Below are 21,784 nucleotides of genomic sequence, written 5' to 3' on the forward strand. Positions count from 1 at the left end.
CCTTCAAACCTCCTTCCACGCCTTTTCCTCCCAGTAGTATAACCTTGCCCCGCCCCTTTCGTAGAAAAGCCACGCCCCCTCCCTTGCCCCTCTGTGTTTACCCGCCCCCCTGCCGCCCTTAGGTTCCGCCCCGCTGGTCCACTGGCCCCGCCCCCGGCCCCGCGCTGCAGTGCTTTCTCAGCCGCGGCCCCGCCCGCCCCCGCCGAGCGGAGCAGAGGGCGGCGGCGGCCGCGGCTGCTGCTGCTGTAGCTGCTGCTGCTGTAGCGGCCCGGGAGGAGGAGGCGGCGAGGATGGCGGCGGCGTCGTGGGCGCGGCGGAGATGAGCGCCGGCGGCCCCAGGCCCAGGGCGGCGTGGCCGGAGTGGGCGGGGGTCCCGATGCAGGCCGAAGGAGGGCCATGGGGCAGGTCCTGCCGGTCTTCGCCCACTGCAGTGAGTAGGGGGAGGCTCAGGCCTGGTGTGGGGCCCAGAGGCCCGGGTGGGCTCCTTCCCAGTAACCCATCCGTGCAGGGTCGCGGGAGAATTGGGATGGGGGAGGAGGCAAAAGAGACAAAGGAAGCGCTCCCCTCCCCCCCGCAGTCTAGCGCCGATGGGGGCAACTTGACCCGGAGGACCTGAGTGAGTCAAGACGGAGGTGGGGGCACTGAGATAGCTAACGGGGGTCGCGCCCGACTCTGGGATATGGCGCCGGACCCCACCCAGAGATGAGTACGCTCTCCGGGAGCTGTCCCTTCGCCGTGGTGCTGGCCGCAGCCCGCTGGGAGGGGAGTTGAATGGAGGGGTACAAACAGGATAGAGAAGAGGGATTTAACCACCAGCCTCCATCATCCATCTTCGCATCCCACCTCCGTTTTCTGCCCAGACTCAGGCTGCCCCGACCTCGCCCAAATTGTCCGACATCCTGCCCCTTGGAAACAGCCATCCCTGGGTTGGGGCCAGGACTCCTGGGTCCTTACTGAGCTTTACCACTAGTAGCAACCCTGGAAGACAATCATTCTACTCTGGGCCTCCGATTCCCCAGCTGCCAAAACGAGGTGGGGGGCGGGAAGGGCATCTGATTTCAGTTTCCAAACAGTATTGAGCATCTCATGTAGGAAAAAAGCCCCAAGCTAGCTCTGAGGGGCTAAGCTCCACAATTGAAAATACCTTATCTGATCCTCGTGATCTCTGAGACCAGGGCTCTAACAGTCCTCGTCTAACATTTTCTGTCTCACACCCCTGTGGTTCCCGAAGCTAAGAATTTCAGCATTCTCGGGTCTGGCCAGTTGCATGTCCTAGGAGTCCAGATGCCAAAATTCTAAGCATTTGTTATTTCAACATTAAAGTGTTATCATCCCAACATTCTAAAAATCTTGTCCTTACCTGGGCTTGAAAAGGAAAGCCCTACCTGATCCCTAACACCACCACCTACCTGCCCTCCTCTCCCACCGTTCTCCCTCCCAGTCACTCTGTTCCAATCATTTCTTCTCCCCTCTCTGTTGCTCTGATTTGCCAGGGATAGTGCCTGCCTCAGGGCCTTTGCACTAGGCTTTTTTCTCTGCCTGGAAGACTCTTTCCTAGACATCTGTATGGCTCCCTCACTTCATTCAAGGCTCTATTCAAATGTAATCTTACCAAAGAAGTCTTCCTGACCACCCTGTCTGAAAATAGCACCCTCTCACTTTCTCTTCCCTCACCGTGCTCTATTTTTCCCCACACACTTAGCACCCAGCATCATATATGTGTGTATTGTCTTTCTCCCCAGGAGAACGTAAGCCCCAGGAGGGCAGGGATTTTGTCTGTTTTGCTCACATTTGTATTCTCAGTCTAAAACAGTGTTTGGTACAAAGTAGGTGTTCAATAAATGGTTTTTGAAAGAGTGAACTAATTGAAACCTCCTAAAATTCCTAATTTGAAAATTCCTGAGATTAAGATTCCTTGATTTGAATTTATAAGGCTGAGCATCTGGTAGCACTATATAATATTTTACAGTCTGTATGTAGAATGTTCTAAAGGTCCTGTGATTCAAATATTCTAAGATTCCTTAATTCGGACCATCCAAGTTTCCAGGACTGGCACACTTCTGTGATTCCGACAGTCTAAGCTTCTAAGAATCTTCGATTCTTTCCCTCTCGCAGAAGAAGCTCCGTCTACAGCGTCCTCTACCCCTGACTCCACAGAAGGTAGGGGGGGAGGTGAATGTGAGAGCGGGACTTAAAGGGGCTCACAGCTGGGAAGGGGAGTGAAGAGAGTAGGTCGGGGTCCCGCTTAGAGTAGCTCATACCCTCCTTTGCTCACTGCAGGAGGGAATGACGACTCAGATTTTCGGGAGCTTCACACAGCCCGAGAATTCTCAGAGGACGACGAAGAGGAGACCACGTCGCAGGACTGGGGCACCCCCCGGGAGCTGACCTTCTCCTACATCGCCTTCGACGGTGTGGTGGGCTCTGGAGCACGCCGGGATTCATCTGCACGCCGCCCCCGGCCCCAGGGCCGCTCCATCTCAGAACCGCGAGACCCACTCCCTCAGCCTGGCCTGGGCGACAGCTTGGAGAGCATCCCCAGCCTGAGCCAATCCCCGGAACCTGGGCGCCGTGGTGACCCCGACACTGCCCCTCCAGCCGAACGCCCCCTGGAGGACCTAGGACTCCAGCTGGACCAGCTGGGCTGGGCAGCCCGGGGAGCGGGGTCCAGAGAAGACTCTGCCACCAGTAGCTCTACCCCACTAGAGGACGAGGAGCCTGACGGGCCGGAGGCTGGAGAGGTTGGGAAAGGTGAGATGTCAGAAGGTGCTAGGACCAAAGCCACAAGGGGTGGGTGGTCTCTCCTCAGGGCACCTCCAAGGTGAAAGCTCACAGCCTTCTCTTTCTAACACGCCAGAACTGGACCTAAAACTTGGACTCCTTCAGTCCTCACCGCCGCCGGAAGTCTTGACTCCGCAGCCCAGCCCCGGCTCTGGAACCCCCCAGGCCGGTACCCCGTCCCCACCCCAATCCCGGGATTCGAACTCTTGGCCTGATGAGCCCTCGCTGGACCAGAAGGAGGAAGAGCAGTGGGGGCATCTGGAGCGGGAGCCAATCACGGGGCGGTGCCTCGATAGCATGGACCAATCAGAATTCACATTGGAACCACTCCTTCTAGGTAAAGTGCCTGAGTGAAGGTACTCCCTTGGACTATAGTTAAGGTGGGAGGGTTGGAATTTATTTTATTTTATTTTATTTTTTTAAAGATTTTATCTATTTATTTGACAGACAGATCCAAGTAGGCGAGAGGCAGGCCGAGAGAGAGGAAGGGAAGCAGGCTCCCTGCCGAGCAGAGAGCCCAATCCCAGCACTCTCGGGATCATGTCCTGAGCTGAAGGCAGAGGCTTTAGCCCACTGAGCCACCCAGGCGCCCCTGGAGGGTTGGAATTTAAAGGGACCAACCTCATGAAGGAAGTGAGAGTGGAGAAGAGGAGGTGCTATTGGCTAGATATAAGCTCCGCCCTTCAAAAAAATATTTTCCAGTTTTCTAAGGTTGCCATTGGCTCTTTATGTAGTTCTCCCTCCCACTTGAGCTGTGAGTCCGCCTTTGAGCATTGGGATTGGCTGATGGCTAGAAAAAAAACAATCCCTCTTTTGGAGTGCTCCTCCTAGAGGCTGATTTTGGACAGGACAAATCCCTGAAAAAATAAGGCTGTCTTGTGGTTGTGGCCATGGGACATTTACAAGTAAACTCTATGCCTTTTTAAAACGCTCCTCTTCCCTGACTGCATCCATTGGCCAGTTGCAAATAGAGCCCGCCTTCCTCTAAAATACACTTACCCTCCTCGAACAGCCGTTGTGATTGTAGACATCATTGCTTTTGGGTGTTTACAAAGAGAGCCACCCCTTTTTGGAACTGTCCCCACCTCTATGGAGAGCCATTGGCTGGGTACAAAGGGGCCCCGCCCCCTACTCCCTCCCTCCCGGTTCCACTGAAGTGGGCAAAATCCCCAAGAAGTAGCAGTGTCCTGTCCTCAGCCTCTCACTTGGAGCAGAGATGGGGAGTAAAGGTGGGCTTGCGGAGCGGGCCGGTGGGACCGGGGTTGGGGGATGGAGAAAGGGGTCCAGATTTTCTCTCATCTCCCTCAAATCTGCGGGTATGTTTCCTATTGGTCCCTGATTCCCCAGAGCTGCAGGCTGAAGCTGGGGGGCTGTGGGGGTGTCTAGAGAGGGAGTGGAGTGAGCGTGGGGTCCCCTTTCCCCTGAGCCGAGGCTTTGGGGCCCAGGAGCAGGAAGGGCCCCCTCCCCCAGTCTCAGGCCCAGGCGGTGCTGTCACTCAGGACCCGGACAGGCCAGCACAGCTGCGGGCCAGGCACCTCCCCCTCCCCCCAGCGTGCCTAAACTTAGCCCCCGCCTCAGGCGACCCGGCCCCTCCCCCTCCCACTGGCACAGGCCTTGGGGAGGCTACAAGGGAAGGCCCTGCGTGGCGGGTAGGGGGAGGCCTGCCCTAGTTAGAGGTGGATGGGATGGTGTGTGTTAGAACAATACAGAAGTGGGGAGAGTCAGACCCTGAGGAGGACCAGTCAGATCAGGTCAGAATTTGAGCAGAGTGAGGGTGGGGGGGTGTGGAGGGTCTGGAGGGATATTGGGCTTCCAGCTCAGAGCCGCGAGGGGATCACATTATTGTCAAGCTGTTAAGGTTTAGATGAGCAAAATGAAACATTGGAGGGGCACCCAGCTGGCTCAGGGGGTAGAGCCTGCGACTCTTGATCTCCACTCTTGATCCTGGGTTCTGAGTTCAAGCTCCACATTGGGCACAGAGCCCATTTGGGGGGGTTGGGGAGAAGAAGAAGAAACATTGGAGTCCAGAGGTCAGGGCTCAGGTTGGGCTTGTGAGGTGAATTTAGCATCTCAGAAAGGGGTCAGAAATTTGAATCAGGGCTTAGAAAGGAGGATGTTGTTATTAATACATGTAGGACTTAGAAAAGAGCATGTGGGTGGGAGTATCAAGAAGATACCGCTTTATACTTGTCAAGTTGGCAAAAAAAAGAAAAAGAACAATAATACCCATTGCTGGGCAGGATGCTGGGAAAAGATCATGCTCAAGTTGCTCATGGAAATGAAGATTGTTAACAGGTTTAGCAAACAATCTGATAGTATTTATGATGTTCAGAAACACAGAACTAGTCCACCCAGCCATTTCTTTCTGGGATTCTAGCTCTGAAATAGACTCTCTGCAGGAAGATAAGAATATCTGTAGAGGGCTGGTGCTTGCAAGACTGTTGAGGAATGGGGGTTAAGAAACCAAGTGAATGACCCAGCGATAGATAAATGTTGAATGAAATGAACGATGGCACAGCCACATGACAGAATATTGTGGAACCCTTATAAAGAATGAATCAAGAGCTCTTCCAACTGCCAAGGAGGGACTTCTAGGAGGGAAAAGAGTGGGTTATGCGTGAGGCAGAAAAGTGTATAAATGATTCCATTTTTCATAAGTAATGACCAAAAATTGTATCCACACATGATCTATAGGCAGGACTTGCTAGACGGTTAACTTGGGTTTTCTAAGAGAAGAGGGGAAGCAGCTGGGAAGAAAACAAGATAATCAGAAATCGGGAAATTGAGTTCAGGGGCAGGCCAGGTGTGTCCAGAGGTCAAGGTTCAGCCCTGAGACAGGAAGTGGGAGATCAAGATCAGCCAGGCCAGGTGCAAAGCCCAGCCTGAGTGCCCAGCTCCCTCTCCTTCCACAGTGGCGGACCTGCTGTACTGGAAGGACACAAGGACATCAGGAGTGGTCTTCACCGGCCTCATGGTCTCCCTGCTCTGCCTCCTGCACTTTAGCATCGTGTCTGTGACCGCCCACGTGGCCCTGTTGCTGCTCTGTGGCACCATCTCTCTCAGGGTTTACCGAAAAGTGCTGCAGGCTGTGCACCGGGGGGACGGTGCCAACCCCTTCCAGTGAGAACCCCTGGCCCCTGACCTTGACCTCTGTCTAGACCTCTGTGTTGACCAAAGGGGTGGTCTGACCCTTGACCTCCAGTCAGGCACGACTCATGCTGACCCTGACCCTTCCTGTTCTTGTTTCTGTCCAACCTGACTCTGACCCTGACTTTCCAGCCCTAACCTCTGATCCTAACCTCTTAACCTTAATCCTTGATCCCATCTCTTGCCCCTGACCTTGGCCATAGCCCACTACATCTGGCCATCTCCTCAAACCCCTATTTCTTGCCCTTGTCCCAGCCACACCCCTCAGCCTGGGCTGGTCCACAGTTGACGTGTCTGACACCGCTTTGTCCTCCCAGGGCCTATCTGGATGTGGACCTGACCCTGACTCGGGAGCAGATGGAACGTTTGTCCCAGCAGATTGCCTCCCGAGTGGTCTCTGTGGCCATCCAGCTGCGGCATTTCTTCCTGGTAGAAGACCTCGTGGACTCCCTCAAGGTGCCCCTAAAACCCCAACTCCCTCCTGGGTTCCCGGCATTCACCTTGCTGCACCTGGGGGGTAGGAGGGGCCATTGCTGGGGAAGTTCACAGGCCTGGGGAGGGCCCTGTAGACTCTGCTGACCCTGACCCTGACCCTCACCCCTAGCTGGCCCTTCTCTTCTACATCTTGACCTTCGTGGGTGCCGTCTTCAATGGTTTGACTCTTCTCATTCTGGGTGAGCTGGGAAGGCTGTGGGGGGCGGGGTGGGGAGGTGGGTCATTGGGGTTTGGTGGGAGACAGGGTTCTAGATGGAACTGTTAATCCTTTGGGAGGACCCTGACACGCCCTCTCCCCCCATTTCTGTGCCTACAGGAGTGATCTGTTTATTCACTGTCCCCTTGCTGTATCGGCAACACCAGGTGGGTGTGACAGGCTCTCAGTCGGCAGTGTCCTGGCCAAACATGGGTGGTCTGACTACTCCCTGCTTCCCCACCCCCCAGCCAGTGTCCTGCTGACAGATGTCTGAGCCAAAGACAGGAGGATCAACCAGTATTTCCCCCCCAGGAAGAGTCAGGCTCTGATTGACAGATGTCCCAGTCAGGCACAGGTGTGTCCCAGGTGGTCTGCTGTGGATCTTCCTCAGTGCAGCTAAAGTCTAACAAATATGTCAGCAGCCAGAGAGAAGTGTTTTGATTGGTGTCGCCTGTGCAGAGCCAGGATCCAACTAACATGCCCCAACCCAAGGCAGGTGGTCTAACCGATGCTTTCACCCCGAAACTGCCAAGGACAGTCAACACTGAGTGGAGCGGCTGTTGCCCAGAACACCAAGAGAACCGAGGCCAAGTGACATATATCCCACCCAGAGACTGGCAGATGGACTGATGTTCCCTTCCCCCACACAGCTGAGACCCAAACAATACACATACCTACCAGAGAGAGTACAAACTCCCTCGTGTGCTGGAAGCCCCAAGACTCTCAGAGTTGGTCACACTGTGAATTAAACTCGTGTTTAAGTCAATCCACTCAGAGACTTGACAACCAACACCAATGGCGCCCACACTCTCACCTGACTCACACACAGACACATGCACGTACAACTCCCTCGAAGATTCATCGTCATGCTCAGGAAACAGAACTTACTGGCAAATTCCTGTGTGTCTGCCTGACGTCATTCCCCACACAGAACTTGACCCAATGTACTGACACTTCAGCTTGAACTTCTGACTTCCAAGACTATTTTATCAGGCTTAGAGTTGAAGGTGGAGTAATGGATCGCTCTCCCCAATTTCTCATTTATTGGGGGGGGGGTAGGGGGAGGAAGCAGCCTCCTGAATGAATCAGGGAGAAGAACCCCTCTGATCTCTCCTTCTTGGTCTCCCCAGGCCCAGATGGACCAGTATGTGGGATTGGTGACCAATCAGTTGAGCCACATCAAAGCCAAGTAAGGGCATGGGATGGAGATGGATGGGATGGGGACCGGGGAAGTTTAGGAACTTTTTTTCCCAGATATTACCTGTCTCTAAATCTCTTGGGGAGGGCAGGGGCTGGGTTTGGCCACTCAGGTCCTCCATCCTGCCCCCTGGACCCCGCCCCCATCCAGATTTCCCCTTAGTTCTCTGATTCCTACGGGTCATTTGCCATCCTCTGTGACTCCCACTTGTTTCTCCCTCAGGATCCGAGCTAAGATCCCAGGGTCCGGAGCCCTTGCCTCGGCAGCAGCTGCAGTCTCCGGAGCCAAAGCCAAAGCCGAATGAAAGGGGTGTCTCTGCCTTCCCGACGCCTGCCCCCATTCCCCCGCAGCCCTCTGCCCAACTCCTCCTCCCTTCTATCCCCACCCTCCCTCCACCTCCACCCCCGCCCGAGCCATTTCCCTGGCAGGTGTCTGGATCACCCACACCAGGGAGTTTGTGGAAATTGCCTGAGCGGCCAGGACTACATCTCCCGAGAGGCTCTGCTCTAGGAGTCCCGGAAAGGCGAAGCACTTTGGCTGCGGCGCCTGCTGGGACTTGTAGTTGCCTAGATAGGGCACCCGCCCTGCACTTCCGTGACCCCGCCGCTGGAGGCGCCGTGAGAGATTGGTGTCTCCTGGACGCCACTAGCCCCAAAGCCAGGGCTTTGCATGGGGCCCAGGGAAGGCCTGAGCTTGGATTTACACTGTAATAAAGACTCCTGTGGAAAACCCAAGGCCTCCTGTGCTTCCAGCCTCCTCCAGCTTTCACCTTCCTGCACCAACAAGCACCTAAGTGCTATTCAAGGAGGAATTTTACCCATCTATCCAGAAGGAGCTCCCTCATAATCTGTCTATATTATGAAATGATTGAGGGGAAGAGGCCGAGTGACCCTCCGAGCCAGGGCTAGCCAAGCCTTTGACAGCCGTTTTCTGTTCCTGTGCCCAAGGCAGACATCACTAGTCAATCCCCACACTCTGCCCACCCAGCAGCCCTCTCACTGGAGCCCCAGATCCGTGCCCAGGTGCCTTCTGGATGGCTCCCTCCACAAACACATCCAAACCTTTAATTGTCCTATCTCATTTCCAGCTCAGGGATGTCTGCTCTGCCACTTTGTCATCAGGCTAGAGACCTCGGTGTGGCCCTGGATTCCTACTTCCTCAGCCCCAACATCTAGTAAGTCAGGAGACAATGCGTATCCTCTCTCTCAAATGTCTCTCATCCCACCGCTTCTCTCTATCCACTTACCATGGGATGGAATAAAGGGCCTCGTGGCCTTTCTGGGCCTCAGGTTCCAAAACCTACGAAGAAAGGAGGCAGGAGACTGGGTTCTTTTTTTCTTTTTTTAAAAATATTTTATTTTTATTTATTTGACAGAGATCACAAGTAGGCAGAGAGGAAGGTAAAGAGAGAGGGGGAAGCAGAGTCCCCGCTGAGCACAGGGCCTGTCGCAGGGCTTGACCCTAGGACCCCGAGATCATGACCCAAGTCAAAGGCAGAGGCCCTAACCCACTGAGCTACCCAGCCCCCCCCCCTTTTTTAACATTTTATTTATTTACTTCACAGCACAAGCAGGTGGAGCAGTAGGCAGAGGGAGAGGGAGAAGCAGGCTCCCCACTGAGCAGGGGGTCCAATGAGGGACTCAATCCTAGGACCCTGGGATCATGACCTGAGCAGACGCTCAACCAACTGAGCCACACAGTCACCCAGGAGACTGGGTTCTAATGACCCACAGAACTGGATTTGAATCCCGGCTTCACTACCTCTTGGCTGTGTGACTTTGAACAAGTGACTTCACCTCTCAAGGTCTCGGTTTCCTCAAATGGAAAACTGTTACCATAACCGGATAGATGTGGAAAGCCCTTGGCATAGGGCCTGGCATATACTAAATGCCCCGTAAACAGAGCCTGCTTGTGAGCTATGACATTGTTTCCCGAGTCTCGGTCATCTTCTCACGACCCTCAGGATCTTTCTGACCCTCGTTCTGCTTTTCTTCTAATATTTCCCTTTAAATTGGTTAATTAAAAATAAAATAAATGTCTTTTAAAAAGAAATGTTACTTCACCACCAAGGAAGTCAGTATCACTTGCCAGGAATAGAAGGTAACAGTAAAAATAAACACAAAACTATTAACATTTAAACTGTTTGTTCGTGCATCACCTAAAATCATCACACTTGCCTCTAGCGACGCATGTCACATTTTAGGAGATAGATAATGATGTTGTAGGACTAGTAGTTACAGCCCGTCTCTGTGTGTGTAGGGGTTGCCTAGCAGCAGCTATGTAACAAAAAAGAAAAAAGAAAAAAAAAAAGCTCTTAAGGGGGCTTCTCTTGGATCTAGATCTGCCAAGCAGGGACTATGTTTTCAATTTCCAAATTAAAAAATAGCAAAATTTCCAAAAGATGCTTTTATTCACACTTTCCATAAGATAGTGTTGCTTTGTAACGTAGAATGGAGGGGGACACCTGGCACGCTCAGGGGAGTGTTCCGCTCCTAATCTTAGGATTCTGAGTTCGAGCCCCGCACTGGGAGTTGAGATTACATCAAAGTAAAATTAAACAAACAAAAAACTATTTAAAAAAAGAAAAAAGGATGAAGGAGGAAGAGGGACTGGTTGAAATTATGGGGCCAAGAATAGCTAAAGCCCCAAGTCCGTCCTTGGCTTCTAGTGAGCCCACCCTCCCTAGAAGCTGGAAACAGTCTGGAGTTTGAAACAGCCTTTATTGAGCGCCTCCTCACACTTTTATATCCATCTGCTCACTATGATTCCTCTAGTGAAATCAGCTGTACGAATCTTGTTTTCCAGATGGGGACCCCGGGGCTCAGAGAAGGATAATGTAATAATCTTATATTCACCCTACAAACATTTACCAAGCATGTGCTAAGTTCTCAAGCACTCTTTAGGCGGTAGAGACTCAGAAATAAGCCAAAAACAAAGTCCATAGTTTCATGGAAGTGATAAGTCCAGTGGGAGTGGACAGAGGATAAGCAAACAGACGTGGCAGGTGGTGCTCAGAGGGATGGAGAGAAGCCATCAGGGAAAGGGGATGGAGTAAGAGGACTTGTTATTTTATCAGGGAAGACTTCACCAGGTGGTGGTATTTGAGCAGAGGCCAGAGTGAAGGGAGGCAGTGAGTCAGTGAACATGTGGGGGAAAGGAGTTTCAGGCAGGGGGATCAGCAAACACAATGACTCTGAGAAAGAAGCATTCCTGATCTTGGTGTGTGCAGCAGGAGCTCTGTATGCCAGAAGCCAAGTAAATGAGCAAAGCAAACTAGGAGATGGTGTCAGAGGAGGGAAAAAGCTAGCATACAGGGATTTTTTTTTTTTTTTTAAAGAAAGATTTTATTTATTTGACAGAGAGGGAGAGAGAGAGCACACAAGCAGGGGGAGCTGCAGGCAGAGGGAGAGAGAGAAGCAGGCTCCCTGCTCAGCGGAGATCCCAGTACCATGGAATCATAAAAAGGCAGACACTTAACCGACTGAGCCACCCAGGTATCCCAGTATACGGATTTTGTAGGGCTATGGTGAGAACTTTGACTTTTACTCTGAGATGGGAGCTCTGGGTAGGTTTCATGTGTTCTGGAACGATAGCGTTTGTCAAAGGATCCATGACTTAGATTATAGAAGGGTCACCTTTTTTCTAATGACAGGATGGCACAGGTTTTATTCCCCCAGGTATTTAGACTGTGTGAACTGGGGTACGGTACGAGCAGTTTCTAAGCGTCGGTTTCCTTGGCTATAAAATACAGGCAGAAACTAATGATCCCTAGTGTCTTAAGCTCAATGGGGACAGAATTTCTGTCATGCCGCTGCCTAGAACAGTGCCTGGGCTTTATTTAGTAGGCGCTCAAATATTTGAATGAACCTAGGACTCTGGAGGTCGTTGAAGTTCCAAAAAGGAACAGCAGGTGTCGCACCAGCCCCATAACCGCCGACCCGGAATCTCCGGGGCTGGGCTAAATCAAACTTTAGCAGGAACTAGCTCACTCGAACTCGGATTTTTTCAGAGAAGGGGCTTCTGAAAGCCGACTTATGACTTTCTCCTCTTGAAAAACAAACTTCTCACCTGGAAAAAAAACGGTTTCGGATACTTTTACATCTAGAAGCGAGGGGGCCCCCGTCCTCGAACGCCGCTTCCCAGCATGCGCGGCGCTATGCAAATGAAGGCGGTTTCCAAAGTGAGGATGAGTCATGCCCATGCAAGAAAAAGGTAACATTTTGGAAGGATATATGTCGTAGTTGGGGAGAATTTATAGATATCAGAGTCAACAATATTGCACACGCCCAAGATACGTGACCATAACTGTAAAAAGATAACACTTTTTGAATTTTATATAGCTGTGTGGGAGAGGACTTGTCTTGCCCGGATGATCCTCAGTGGTCTGGGGTGCAGGCTTCAAACCTGTAGCTGTCTAGCGACAGAGTGGTTCAATTCCACCTTTCGGGCGATACCGTCCTCCCTTTTTCATACTCCCATGAGACTGGACATTAGAGCATGATTGTTAGGGAGAGGGTTCTTCCTGCCCGCGCATCCATCTCCGCCACGCGAGTCTCCTTTCCCACGTGGATTATCACTTTTACTGGGAGTATCAGAGATGATTCCAAAAGATGATGAAAGTCATCCTGGATTTCTCCCCTTCGCTTGCTTATTCTCCCATTCAATCATGTGCTCACTCACGTATTTAATCACTTATTCATCGGTCAAATACTCATTTATTCATTCATTCATTCATTCACGCACTCATTCAACAAGTATTTGCTGGGTGCCAGGGGTTGGGAATACAATGTTGATCACAGTCCCCACCCTGGCCTCACGGTGTTCTCAGTCCAGGGAAGGAGATAAACATTCAATAACCATTAATTACATATTTAGTGAACAACTGCAAAGATGGTAACTACTGGGAAGGCAAGTATCGAACTTAGAGGCCATCTAATAAGGAGAACTGAGCCCAGGTCGGATGTCAGTGTTACATGTGGGCAGACAATTGAAGGATGAGAGGGGATGAACCAACAGAAAAGGGGAATATTCCAAGCCGGGGATCAAAGTGGCCCCAATAAGAGCAGTAAGGATAGTGATGACTGCACCTTCGCTCTGCACTCGGCATGGGCATGCATGAGCTCCCTGACTCCTTATAGCCCCATTCTGCAGCTGAGAAAACTGAGGTTCACAGAAATGAAGCTTCTTGTCCAAGGTCACCCAGCTTTGGTAGGCTCTCAGACTCCTGGCCCAAGCTATTTACTACTGCCCTGTGCTGTCTTTCTGAAACCAGCTTTTCACTAAGTCCTCTCTGTTCTTCCTCCTATCTTTTCAATTCCCATCCTCCTCTCTGATTTCATAGCCCTGCCCCTGTTCCAGGCTTCCCCACCCTAGATCAGTGTCCCCACCCTAGAACCTCCCTGGTCTCCTGCCCCAGTCTTGCCCCTTTCTCTGCCAGCTACCCTCAACTTAGTGGTTAAAGCTGTCTTTCTAAAGCACAAGCCTGCCCCTACCTTTCTTGCACTCAAACCTGCTATGGCTCCCCAGTGCCCAAAAGAGATGATCTAAATTCTTAGTCTGGAATTTAAGCCTGCAGAATCTGGTCCTTGCTGAGCAATTTCTCCATACCTTTTGCTCTGTGAACCTCTAGCTCCCTTACTATATCAAGCCCTCTCCCCACCAACCTCTTTGTGCTCACTGCATCGTTTTCTATCCCCTTCTACGTCCTCTGTGTAGCCTCCAGGACTCAGCTCAGCAGTCCCTCCTCAAGGAAGTCTTTCCTTGTCTCCCTGACCAGGTTACGTGCCCTCACTGGGCTCATGGATTCCCCCAACTCTGTGCCCTTGAGATCATCCCCAACAGATCTGGGTCCCTCTCTGTACTGTGAGCCCTAGGAGGGGGAGGGCCTGGAGGTGTCTCAGTCCATGCCTTGTCCCCAACACTGCCCAGCACTGGGGTGGGCACACAGTAGGTACTTAGGAAATGTTTCCTATTGATTAATAAATTATATGAGATAGTATCTTTGGTTCAGCCCATTTTAGGTGGACCCCTATGAGTTCATAACCCAGAAAATATGATGGCCTGAAAAGCAAAAGGAAATTCATCTTCACTGTAATGTGGTCCATGTTTTTTGTCTCATAAAACCTCGAGGACTGATAGGCGCTGTCTGAGCTTTGGTCCTGTAGGATGTGTGCTTCAAATTTCTCGATCTGTTCCACCTTCACTCAGGTCATCCCGCACCCCACAGGGTCTGGGTGAGTTCCTCTATTGTCAAGAAACCCAAAAAAACACCCTTTGGCATTTCAGGACCTCGCACCCACTGTTCTGCCTCATCCCCTCAGAGCGGAGGCAGACCCTGTAGGAAGTCCTCTGACTCCCTACCCTCCTCTGTCCTGTTGTCCTGCTGTAGACTGATTCCCAGGCCGGAGTCTCACAATGTGTTGTGTGTGGGCGAAGCCCCCTCATTGGGAACAAACCCTACAGCTTGGCAGACTCATATTTAAGAGCTTTTTATTGGCGACAGTGCAGAACCACGGCGGGAGGGTAGTGGCCCAGTGCCAGCCAGCCCCAGCCCCCCAGGGTCAGGTGCAAAATACAAAAAGAGAATCACAAATACAGCATGGGGCGAGGGGTTGGGATTCAATAAGTTGTGGTCCAGCAGGGGCAGCCCCCCCCCTCCAAGTCTCACACTCACACCCAGAATCCTTAAAAGATACAAACTGTAGAAGTCTATGATTCCTCAGGCTTCACTCACGAAAATAAAATCTCACGTCCCCAACAAAGCCAGAGTCAGGAGACAACTGGAGGACCGGGGACAGTCAGCAAACAGACCCAAAACGACCAGGTGAAAACAGGGAGAGAAAAGACGGCCAGCGACTGCCCCGAACCACCGGAGGGGCCAAGACAATCCGGAGAGACAGCGAGAGACAGCCAGAGGAAAGGGAGCCTGAAACAGGCTGACTCGAAGTTTCCAGAAGCAGTGTTTCCGAGTCAACGGGGCGCTGCTTTGGGGGCCAACGTGATGCAGGCCGACGTTGCAGAAGCGCTCACACACTCACGCGCACGCACGCACACTCACACCCATATATAATATATTTATTTATACATAATAGATATAAGTGCCTTTCGGAAACCAGGAAAGGGATAAATAGCCACGGGGCGGGGTGGGGGGCGCGGGACAGGGCACGTGGAATGTTTCCCATGCAGCACAGAAGGCGGCGTGGCCCACCCTAAGTTAAAAAAATATCAATCCGCTTCAGGAGAGAGTTCTCGAGAGGTGAAGCACAAGGACAGGTGGGGCAGGGGAGCCTGAACCCAGAATCAGGACTTGTGGAGGGCCTGGGGCAGGGAAGCTGGGACCGCAGGAGAGCAGCCCCTTCGAGTTTGCCAGTCCGAAAATACTGGGGCTTGGGGGGGCCAAAGCCTCGGCCTTTAAGTCTTCTCCGGAAAAAATACTGGGGGTCCCCTGGCAACCTCTCATTGTTCCCTTTCTAGAAAGGATGTAGGGGTGCCACGGGGAGGGAGAAGTTGGCGTCCTAGGCCGGGGTAAGGGGACAGGCCTTAAAGAAAAAGGCCAGGGCTTGGGGCTGGGGGTCCTGAGGACAGAGGCCACGCGGTTGGAAAACTGTCACCCCCACTCTCCATCCTGTCACCCCTGGAGTCTAACTCACTGTTGAGGGGAGGAAGGAGGCAGCTGGGGCGAGGGGAGACCAAGGAAAGGATTTGAGGCGGGAGGGGGGCACAATCCGCTCCCCACCAAGGGTTCTGTCTCATCGGGCTCCCCCCACCCCCCACCCCCAATCCGGCCAACTCGGTTCACAGTATAAAGCACTCCAGCAGGACGGGCATCACAGCGCCCCCTGCTGCCTGAATCAGAGAGGCCCTGCAAGGAAGGCCGGGAGGGAAGGCTGAGCCAGGCTGGGGAGGCTTGGGGTAACACTGTCATCAGAAAAGGAGGGCTGGGGGCCGACTTGGAATTGAGGGGGGGGATTCTTAGGAGGCCAAGAATTCAGATCAGAGCCACTTTTGCCAGGAGTGGGAAGGCTGGACAGCCAGGGAGCGAGGTTCACATTTCAGACTAAGTCGGTGGGAGGGAAGGAGATTATCATAAGGGGCATCAACTTCCCTTAAAGGGAGGCTCAATTCCGAAGAGGATCTAACCACGTGGAAATGTTGGATAAATAAGCTAGGGTCGGGGGAGCAGGGAGAACCAGCCTGGTCACCCCCTGAAGGGTGGGTGTGGGAGGCGGTGGGGCAGTGGTCTGTGGCATTTCCTTGTCGGGCCTCTCTGGAGCAGAGTTCAGCCCACCACCAGCACCCCTTTCCCTCCGCCCAAAGCGAGGCGCCCCCCAACCCCCCACCCATCCCCAGAGGTTGGGTTGAGGTGAAAGGGCCAACAGGCAGCTGGGGGCGGGGTCCATTCCCTCCCCGCCCCCTGCCCCCAAAGTCACCAGCTTCCTGGCCTCGCCGGGCCACAGAAACAAGAGGCGGCACAAAACACAAGGAGGTCCTCCTGTCCGATGACAGTGATCGCAGAGAGTCAGACAGGAGAGGCAGGAAGGCCACACACCCGCTTTGTGTCTTCCCCTCTCTCTCTCTTCCTCCTCCTCTTCCAAATCGCTCCCCCTCGTGTGTTTGTTTGTTTTGTGTCTAAAGAGTTCACAGAGCAAGAAGGGAGGGCGAGTTCAGGGGGTCGGTGGGCTGGTCACTGCCGCTGGGGCGTTGGGCGCCGGTGAACGCGGAGACCTCCGGGCAGGTGAGGACAAACGAGGAAGTGTACGAAGGGTTAACAACGGGGAAGGGGTCGCCGAGGACTTGAACTTCACTGTGTGTAAAGAGAGAAGCTGTCAGGTTGGGGGATGCGTCTTGGCTGGTCTGGAAGGGCAGGGGCGGTGGTGGCGGGGGCGGCAGCAGCCAGCTGAAACCATCTTCCTTAGTGGATGCCGACCCCGGCAAATCTCTCACCTCCGCCATCGGGCCGGGCCCCGGCCCCTCTTCGTAGGGGATCTTGCAGCCCGGTTTGTGGGCCACCAGCACAAACTCCAGACGCTCCTTCTCCTTTTGGAGCTCAGCGATCTCCGACTCCAGCTCTGCCTTTTCTTCCTCCAACTGATCTGTCTCCTGGGGTCCAGTCACACGCAGGAGGGGGAAGAAGGAGAAAAAGGCCGTGAGTGACAGGACAAGGTGGGTCATGGCTGAAACCATGTCCCTTACTCCTGCTGCTGAGGCCCCCGGCTGGAAGGCAGCTTGGGGCTGAGTGGCGAGACCCCCTGATGTGGGGTCCGGATGTACTACAGGAGTCGGGGCAAGGGTCTCACCTTCCCGGAGCCTGTCCCCACCCCCCACCCCGCCTCCCCTGCCATGTGTTCAGTGGGAACTGAGAAGCGCACAGGGGCACATGGAGAGCTCTAGTTGCCAGAGGCACTCAGAGGTTTGTTGAGTGAATGAATGAATGATTGTTCCCTGTTTGTAATGCCACCTCTTCTCCACCTTTCCCCTTCCCCCTCTGTCTCCCAGGGAAGAGATCCCGCGGGAAAGGAGAGGATTTTCCCGATTTCCTCTAGGGGCAGCAGGTCACCCTGTAGGAACCAGTCCCAGACCAAGGTAAATTGTGAAAAAGGGAAGGAGGCGTTGGCGCATGCCACCTGCCCCCACTCTGAGCGGTCTGGGTGCGTATGGTAAGAACTGACGTGGGATCAAAGCTTTTGGCTTCCCAGACTCTCCAGAATGTCAAAGCTAGAAGGAGCCTGGAAAATTCCAGGAGGGGTGGAAGAGATGGAGAAACCGAGGCAAAAATGGGCTATGGCTTGCCCAAGCCCAAAAGGGAGAAGAAAGGTCATAAAGCGGGACTGGCATGGCTGGGTGTGTGGAAGGGTCTGTGTGTGTACCGGGGATTACCCCACCTGGCCACACCCATACCTAGTTCACGTGCAGAACCTCTGGCTCTCAGCCCAGGACCAGGGCACAGGTGGCAAGGGGCAGAGGATGGGGGAGAGTCCCCCTCCCATGTGCCCTCACCCCTCCCTCCCCAGGCCGCTGCTCACCGCCTGGAGTCGGTCAGTCAGCTCCCTCCGACGGTTCCTACACTTAGCTGCTGCCAATTTGTTGCGTTCCCGACGAACCCTTCTCTTCTCCTCCTCCTCCGGAGTAAGCTGAGTAGGGGAGACAGAGGCCATGAGGTCTGCGGACACGGTGCGCTGCCTCCAACCGTCCCAACCCCCTCTTCTTCTCCAGGGCCCACAGGAGGACCCTCTATTCCTCCCCATCTGTAGCAAGGATGCTAGGGTTTCTGTGGCACTAAGGCCTCAGTGGTCCCTCACCCCACTGGTGAGAAAGTTCCCACCTCTCTTGCTTCCTACTCCCAGGCCAAGTTGAGATGCCCCTTACTCACCGTCTCCTCTCGGGGTCTCCGAGGCCGGGCTCGGGCCGGGCGGGCAGGCCCAGGTCCACTGGTGGTTCCGCTGGTGGAAGGTCCACCACTGCCAGTAGCTCCGCCGCTGCTGTAGCCGCTCATGCCTGGCGTGGAGTAACTGGTTCCTGGCATGTCGTAGGGGTCGACTGCTGGGGGCTGGGAGGCCAGTGGTTGCCCCTGGGACTGGGCCATGGAAGAGATGAGGGTGGGTTGCACGAGCCACTGGAGGTCCTGGCTGGTTGTGATCGCGGTGACCGTGGGCACGAAGGAACCGGGCATTTCCCCGAGACCGGCGCACTCCTACGGGGTGACACATACACACACAGGCGTAGACACACAAACAGAGACACCGACACACACACACCCAACACACATACACACACCGACCCCGTGAGTGAGCACAGGGCGAGCGGGTGTGGATGTGTGTGTCACAGGCAAAAAGCCACAACACCCACCCTTCCACTACACCGTGACGCAGTGCTAATGAGAGGATTTCTGCTCAACTGGCTTCTACCTCCTCCTTCTTCTTCGGGGAAAGGTTGCACGGTTCCAGCGGGTGGTGAATCACACCCCGGGTTGGTGACTCTTAGGTGGGGGGGTGGGGAGGAGGCTGGACACAGCCGGGTGACAGAACCCCCGGGAAGGAGTCACAGCCACACACACAGCCACAACACCCCACCCCCACCCCAGAGGCAAGGGGAGGGAGAGAGAGAGGCCTTAGGCCAAGCCTTCCTCTACACTCACACCCGTACACACACCCCTCTGAGCCGGGGGGATGAGCGACTGGAAGGTCCATGAGACCTCCGTGCAGAGGCGGGGGGGTCTTAGTTAAAAGGGTGTTGGGGGACGGCCCTAGGAGTTTTGAACAACGTTTCAAGTAATTGTTTCTCTATAGAGTGAGACTGACAAAAGACAGATTACGGTAAGCGGGACAGGTAGAGAAAAGTGACGATCGGGCTCCCTCAGACTACCACGGAGGGAGAATGGTGTACGTCCTGCGCCCTGAGCCGGAGCGGCGCTCATCTACCCCCACCCCCAAATGGAACCCTAGGACTGCTCGGAAGGCTTAACTACTCTCCCAGGGGGCGTGGTGAGGGATGGGCTGGCTCGCTGGCCAATGAGAGTCCAGGAAGCCCAGAGGAGGCGGGGCTCCTGGAGACAACCTGGCTGGTTCCCCTAGGGCTAACGGTTCTAGTCCTGTCTTCCGACACAGCGAAGGGATCGGGTGACCGGAGCAGGGGGACTGGGACTGTGTCTGTGTGTGCCCGGAGAAGAGAGTGACGGCCACCCATGTCTCCCAAAGAGACCCCGGCACACAGACGCTCTCGGCCCCTGAGATGGGAGGGCCCTGATCCCCGCGAGGTCCTCGCGAACCCATTGGATCGCAGAGGGTCGCTCCTGTCGCGACAGGAATCCCCTCTCTCTGCCTTCAGAGGCCCGTAAAAGAGACCCCAGCGCCGAGGAACCACGAGTTCCGGGGACGGAGCTGGGGGAAGGGAAATGCACCCTACAAATAGGAAGGGAAAGTTGATTGGCCGTAGCCTGCGCCGCGGCGACCAATCGGAACGCCGGGCTGCCCCCTCCCTTAGCAACGTGGCCCAGGCGTTCCAAAATAGAACGCTCCGGGACGTCAGGGGCGGGGCGGACGAAGGGGGCGCCGCGCGCCGTGCGTGCCCCGCGTCAGACGGAGGATTCCAGCGCGTCAGCCGTTACGCACGGGTCCCCCGTTACGTCTCCGCGCAGGAGGCGGAGGCAGAGCTTCCAAGCGAGGGTTCGAGGCCAGCTCGCTCGCGGGATCGAGGGCAACTCGATGCTGGAGTAGGCGCTCCGATGGAGAAGGAAAAGGGAAGAGGCTACTGGAAGCTTCCCCGGAATTTCCCCCACCTGCCTAACTGCGCTAGCTCCAGGTTGGGGACCTGAGTCGGGAGCAGTCCCGGAGCAAGCTAAAAGTTCTCAGCCCTGCTACCGCATACACGTTGCACTGAACGGAGCATTCTCCCCACCCCCAAAGCTCACCTCTCTGCTTTCCCTCCCAGCGATCCGCGCACACCACCAATTGCAAACACGCCCCGACTTTGCAGTTTGCCAAGTGCGCGGTGAGCCTATTCCCTCTCAGATCCCGAGTTTTGGTGCGTCTCTATTTGGGGTGGCGGGATTGCTCGATCCATTCCTGACTTTTAAAAAATAAAGCCCATAAAGCAGCACCCTAACCCTCTAGAACTTACCTGGGAGGCGGCGGCGGTGGGTGGACTGCCGAAGGAGTCCACTGAAGACAGATACTGAGACTCGGCGGAGGGTGAGGAGCTGCACCGGGAGCCGGAGTCGTAGTCTCCGGGGAAAGCTTGAAACATTTCCCTGGGCACAGGGGGGGCCCTGTGACCACGCTGAGGTCGCCGGGAAGCCAAGGCTATGGCCGGGTGGAAAAGAAAGCTGCGAGTCCGGGGTGAGCCGACCGCGTCCCCTAAGCGCGCTGTCCGAGGAAACTCGGGATGGGGGCAGCGTCCCGCTCCAACAATGGCAAAGTTTCTGTGCAATTCCTCTGCGGTGCCCAGGCCCCCACAAGATGCCGCTGTGCCTCCTGAAAGTCCAGGCTCCGCAGGACCCAGGGGCGTGGGGGGGGATCGCTCCCCCAGAGGCGGAAAGCGCTGTCTTGCTGTACAGAATCGGCTTCGGGTGCGCTCTCCTCCACGCGTCCAGCGGGTCCCACGGGGGGAGGGGAGTAATAAAGAAGACAAAAAGAGTAAGTCGCTCCTCCAAAATAAAATGTAGAATTATCTAGAAGAATCCTCCCCAAAACTTTCTCGCCGGAAAAGAAAAGCCAAACTGAACTTCACAGCCCCCAAGAAAAACCACAACAATCAAGTCCCCAAGTTCCAGCTCCGCCTGTCCCTGCCGAGGCCGTAGCTCTCAGTCTTATGAATGAACCCCAAAGCCGCCAGCCTGTATTTATATGCCCGGGACCCGCCTCCCTGCTTACGTCACCCTACCCCAGCTCCACAAACTTCCTAAAATCTCCGGCCCTGCTGAACTCAGCCCCGCGCCGTCCCGCAAGAGGTCTGCCCTAGCCTCGGTCTGTCCACCTGCATCACCCTCGCGACCCTGGGGGTCGTGGGGGCTGCATTCCAGAGCCCTCGGCGGGAGGGGATCCCGGCCCCGCCTCCCAGGAGTTCCTGTGACGCAATTAGCCATATAAGGAGCTCGGCCGGCGCGGCAGAGTGTTTGTTTGGTATCCTAGCAATTACGTCAGAGGGAATCCCTCGCTCGCTCGCGCGCTCACCCCGCGCGCCTGCGGAACCCGCCCGCACCTGCGCAGTGCCGCGCCGCCCCGGGGGCTGGTATTAATAGGCTCTGAATCTAGCCTGGGGAAGACCCGGGTAAGTGGGTACTTTTCACCTCCGGCAGCCCCTCCCAGCCCTCCCGGTGGAGCAGCGCCCTCACTCAAGAAGGTCAGATCCCAGAAAGAGACCCTGGCTGCTGTGGTGTAGCCACGTAGGCGGGGAAACTGAGTCCCGAGCGGAGTGGGAGGGACTGTGATGTTCCAGATGAAAGAGGAGGTGGGGGTGGAGTCCCGAGGCTT

General features: G+C 54.7%; 2 protein-coding genes and 1 non-coding gene across 5 annotated transcripts; 2 read left to right on the forward strand and 1 right to left on the reverse strand.

Moving 5' to 3' along the window:
• The first annotated feature begins 186 nt into the window (after positions 1–186).
• On the forward strand, positions 187–8,548 carry RTN2 (reticulon 2). Its single transcript, XM_059382443.1, has 10 exons — positions 187–430; positions 2,116–2,160; positions 2,281–2,751; positions 2,858–3,118; positions 5,694–5,901; positions 6,246–6,384; positions 6,533–6,602; positions 6,740–6,786; positions 7,750–7,808; positions 8,040–8,548. Exons 1-10 carry the CDS (start codon positions 397–399, stop codon positions 8,119–8,121), a joined length of 1,416 nt encoding a protein of 471 aa, XP_059238426.1. The 5' UTR covers positions 187–396; the 3' UTR covers positions 8,122–8,548.
• Positions 8,549–12,180: 3,632 nt separating this feature from the next.
• TRNASTOP-UCA (transfer RNA opal suppressor (anticodon UCA)) lies at positions 12,181–12,267 on the forward strand. The gene has a single exon. It is a non-coding gene; the product is annotated as a tRNA-Sec (tRNA).
• Positions 12,268–14,289: 2,022 nt separating this feature from the next.
• FOSB (FosB proto-oncogene, AP-1 transcription factor subunit) lies at positions 14,290–21,134 on the reverse strand. 3 transcript variants are annotated; one of them, XM_059381584.1, is made up of 5 exons: positions 20,433–21,133; positions 18,187–18,507; positions 17,840–17,947; positions 16,761–16,916; positions 16,531–16,620 (listed from the first exon to the last, which is right to left on the reverse strand). In XM_059381584.1, the coding sequence occupies exons 1-5, from the start codon at positions 20,556–20,558 to the stop codon at positions 16,618–16,620; spliced, it is 714 nt and encodes a 237-aa protein (XP_059237567.1). In that variant the 5' UTR covers positions 20,559–21,133; the 3' UTR covers positions 16,531–16,617. The 3 variants fall into 3 exon arrangements, with proteins under 3 accessions (XP_059237566.1, XP_059237565.1, XP_059237567.1); XM_059381583.1 differs by having other exon boundaries at positions 14,290–16,916; positions 18,187–18,390; positions 20,433–21,134; XM_059381582.1 differs by having other exon boundaries at positions 14,290–16,916.
• Positions 21,135–21,784: the final 650 nt, after the last annotated feature.

The sequence above is a fragment of the Mustela nigripes genome, chromosome 17, assembly GCF_022355385.1.
Source record: "Mustela nigripes isolate SB6536 chromosome 17, MUSNIG.SB6536, whole genome shotgun sequence".
NCBI classification, from domain to species: domain Eukaryota; kingdom Metazoa; phylum Chordata; class Mammalia; order Carnivora; family Mustelidae; genus Mustela; species Mustela nigripes.

Excerpts from the sequence above, each read along its gene's own strand:
- FOSB (XM_059381582.1), bottom strand. The coding sequence starts at position 20,558 with ATGTTTCAAGCTTTCCCCGGAGACTACGACTCCGGCTCCCGGTGCAGC. Across the intron at positions 18,508-20,432 it reads CCACCGCCGCCGCCTCCCAG|GAGTGCGCCGGTCTCGGGGA; the intron begins GTAAGTTCTAGA and ends GTCACCCCGTAG. Across the intron at positions 17,948-18,186 it reads GGAGACCCCGAGAGGAGACG|CTTACTCCGGAGGAGGAGGA; the intron begins GTGAGTAAGGGG and ends TCCCCTACTCAG.
- RTN2 (XM_059382443.1), top strand. The coding sequence starts at position 397 with ATGGGGCAGGTCCTGCCGGTCTTCGCCCACTGCA. Across the intron at positions 2,752-2,857 it reads GGCTGGAGAGGTTGGGAAAG|AACTGGACCTAAAACTTGGA; the intron begins GTGAGATGTCAG and ends CTAACACGCCAG. Across the intron at positions 6,603-6,739 it reads TTTGACTCTTCTCATTCTGG|GAGTGATCTGTTTATTCACT; the intron begins GTGAGCTGGGAA and ends CTGTGCCTACAG.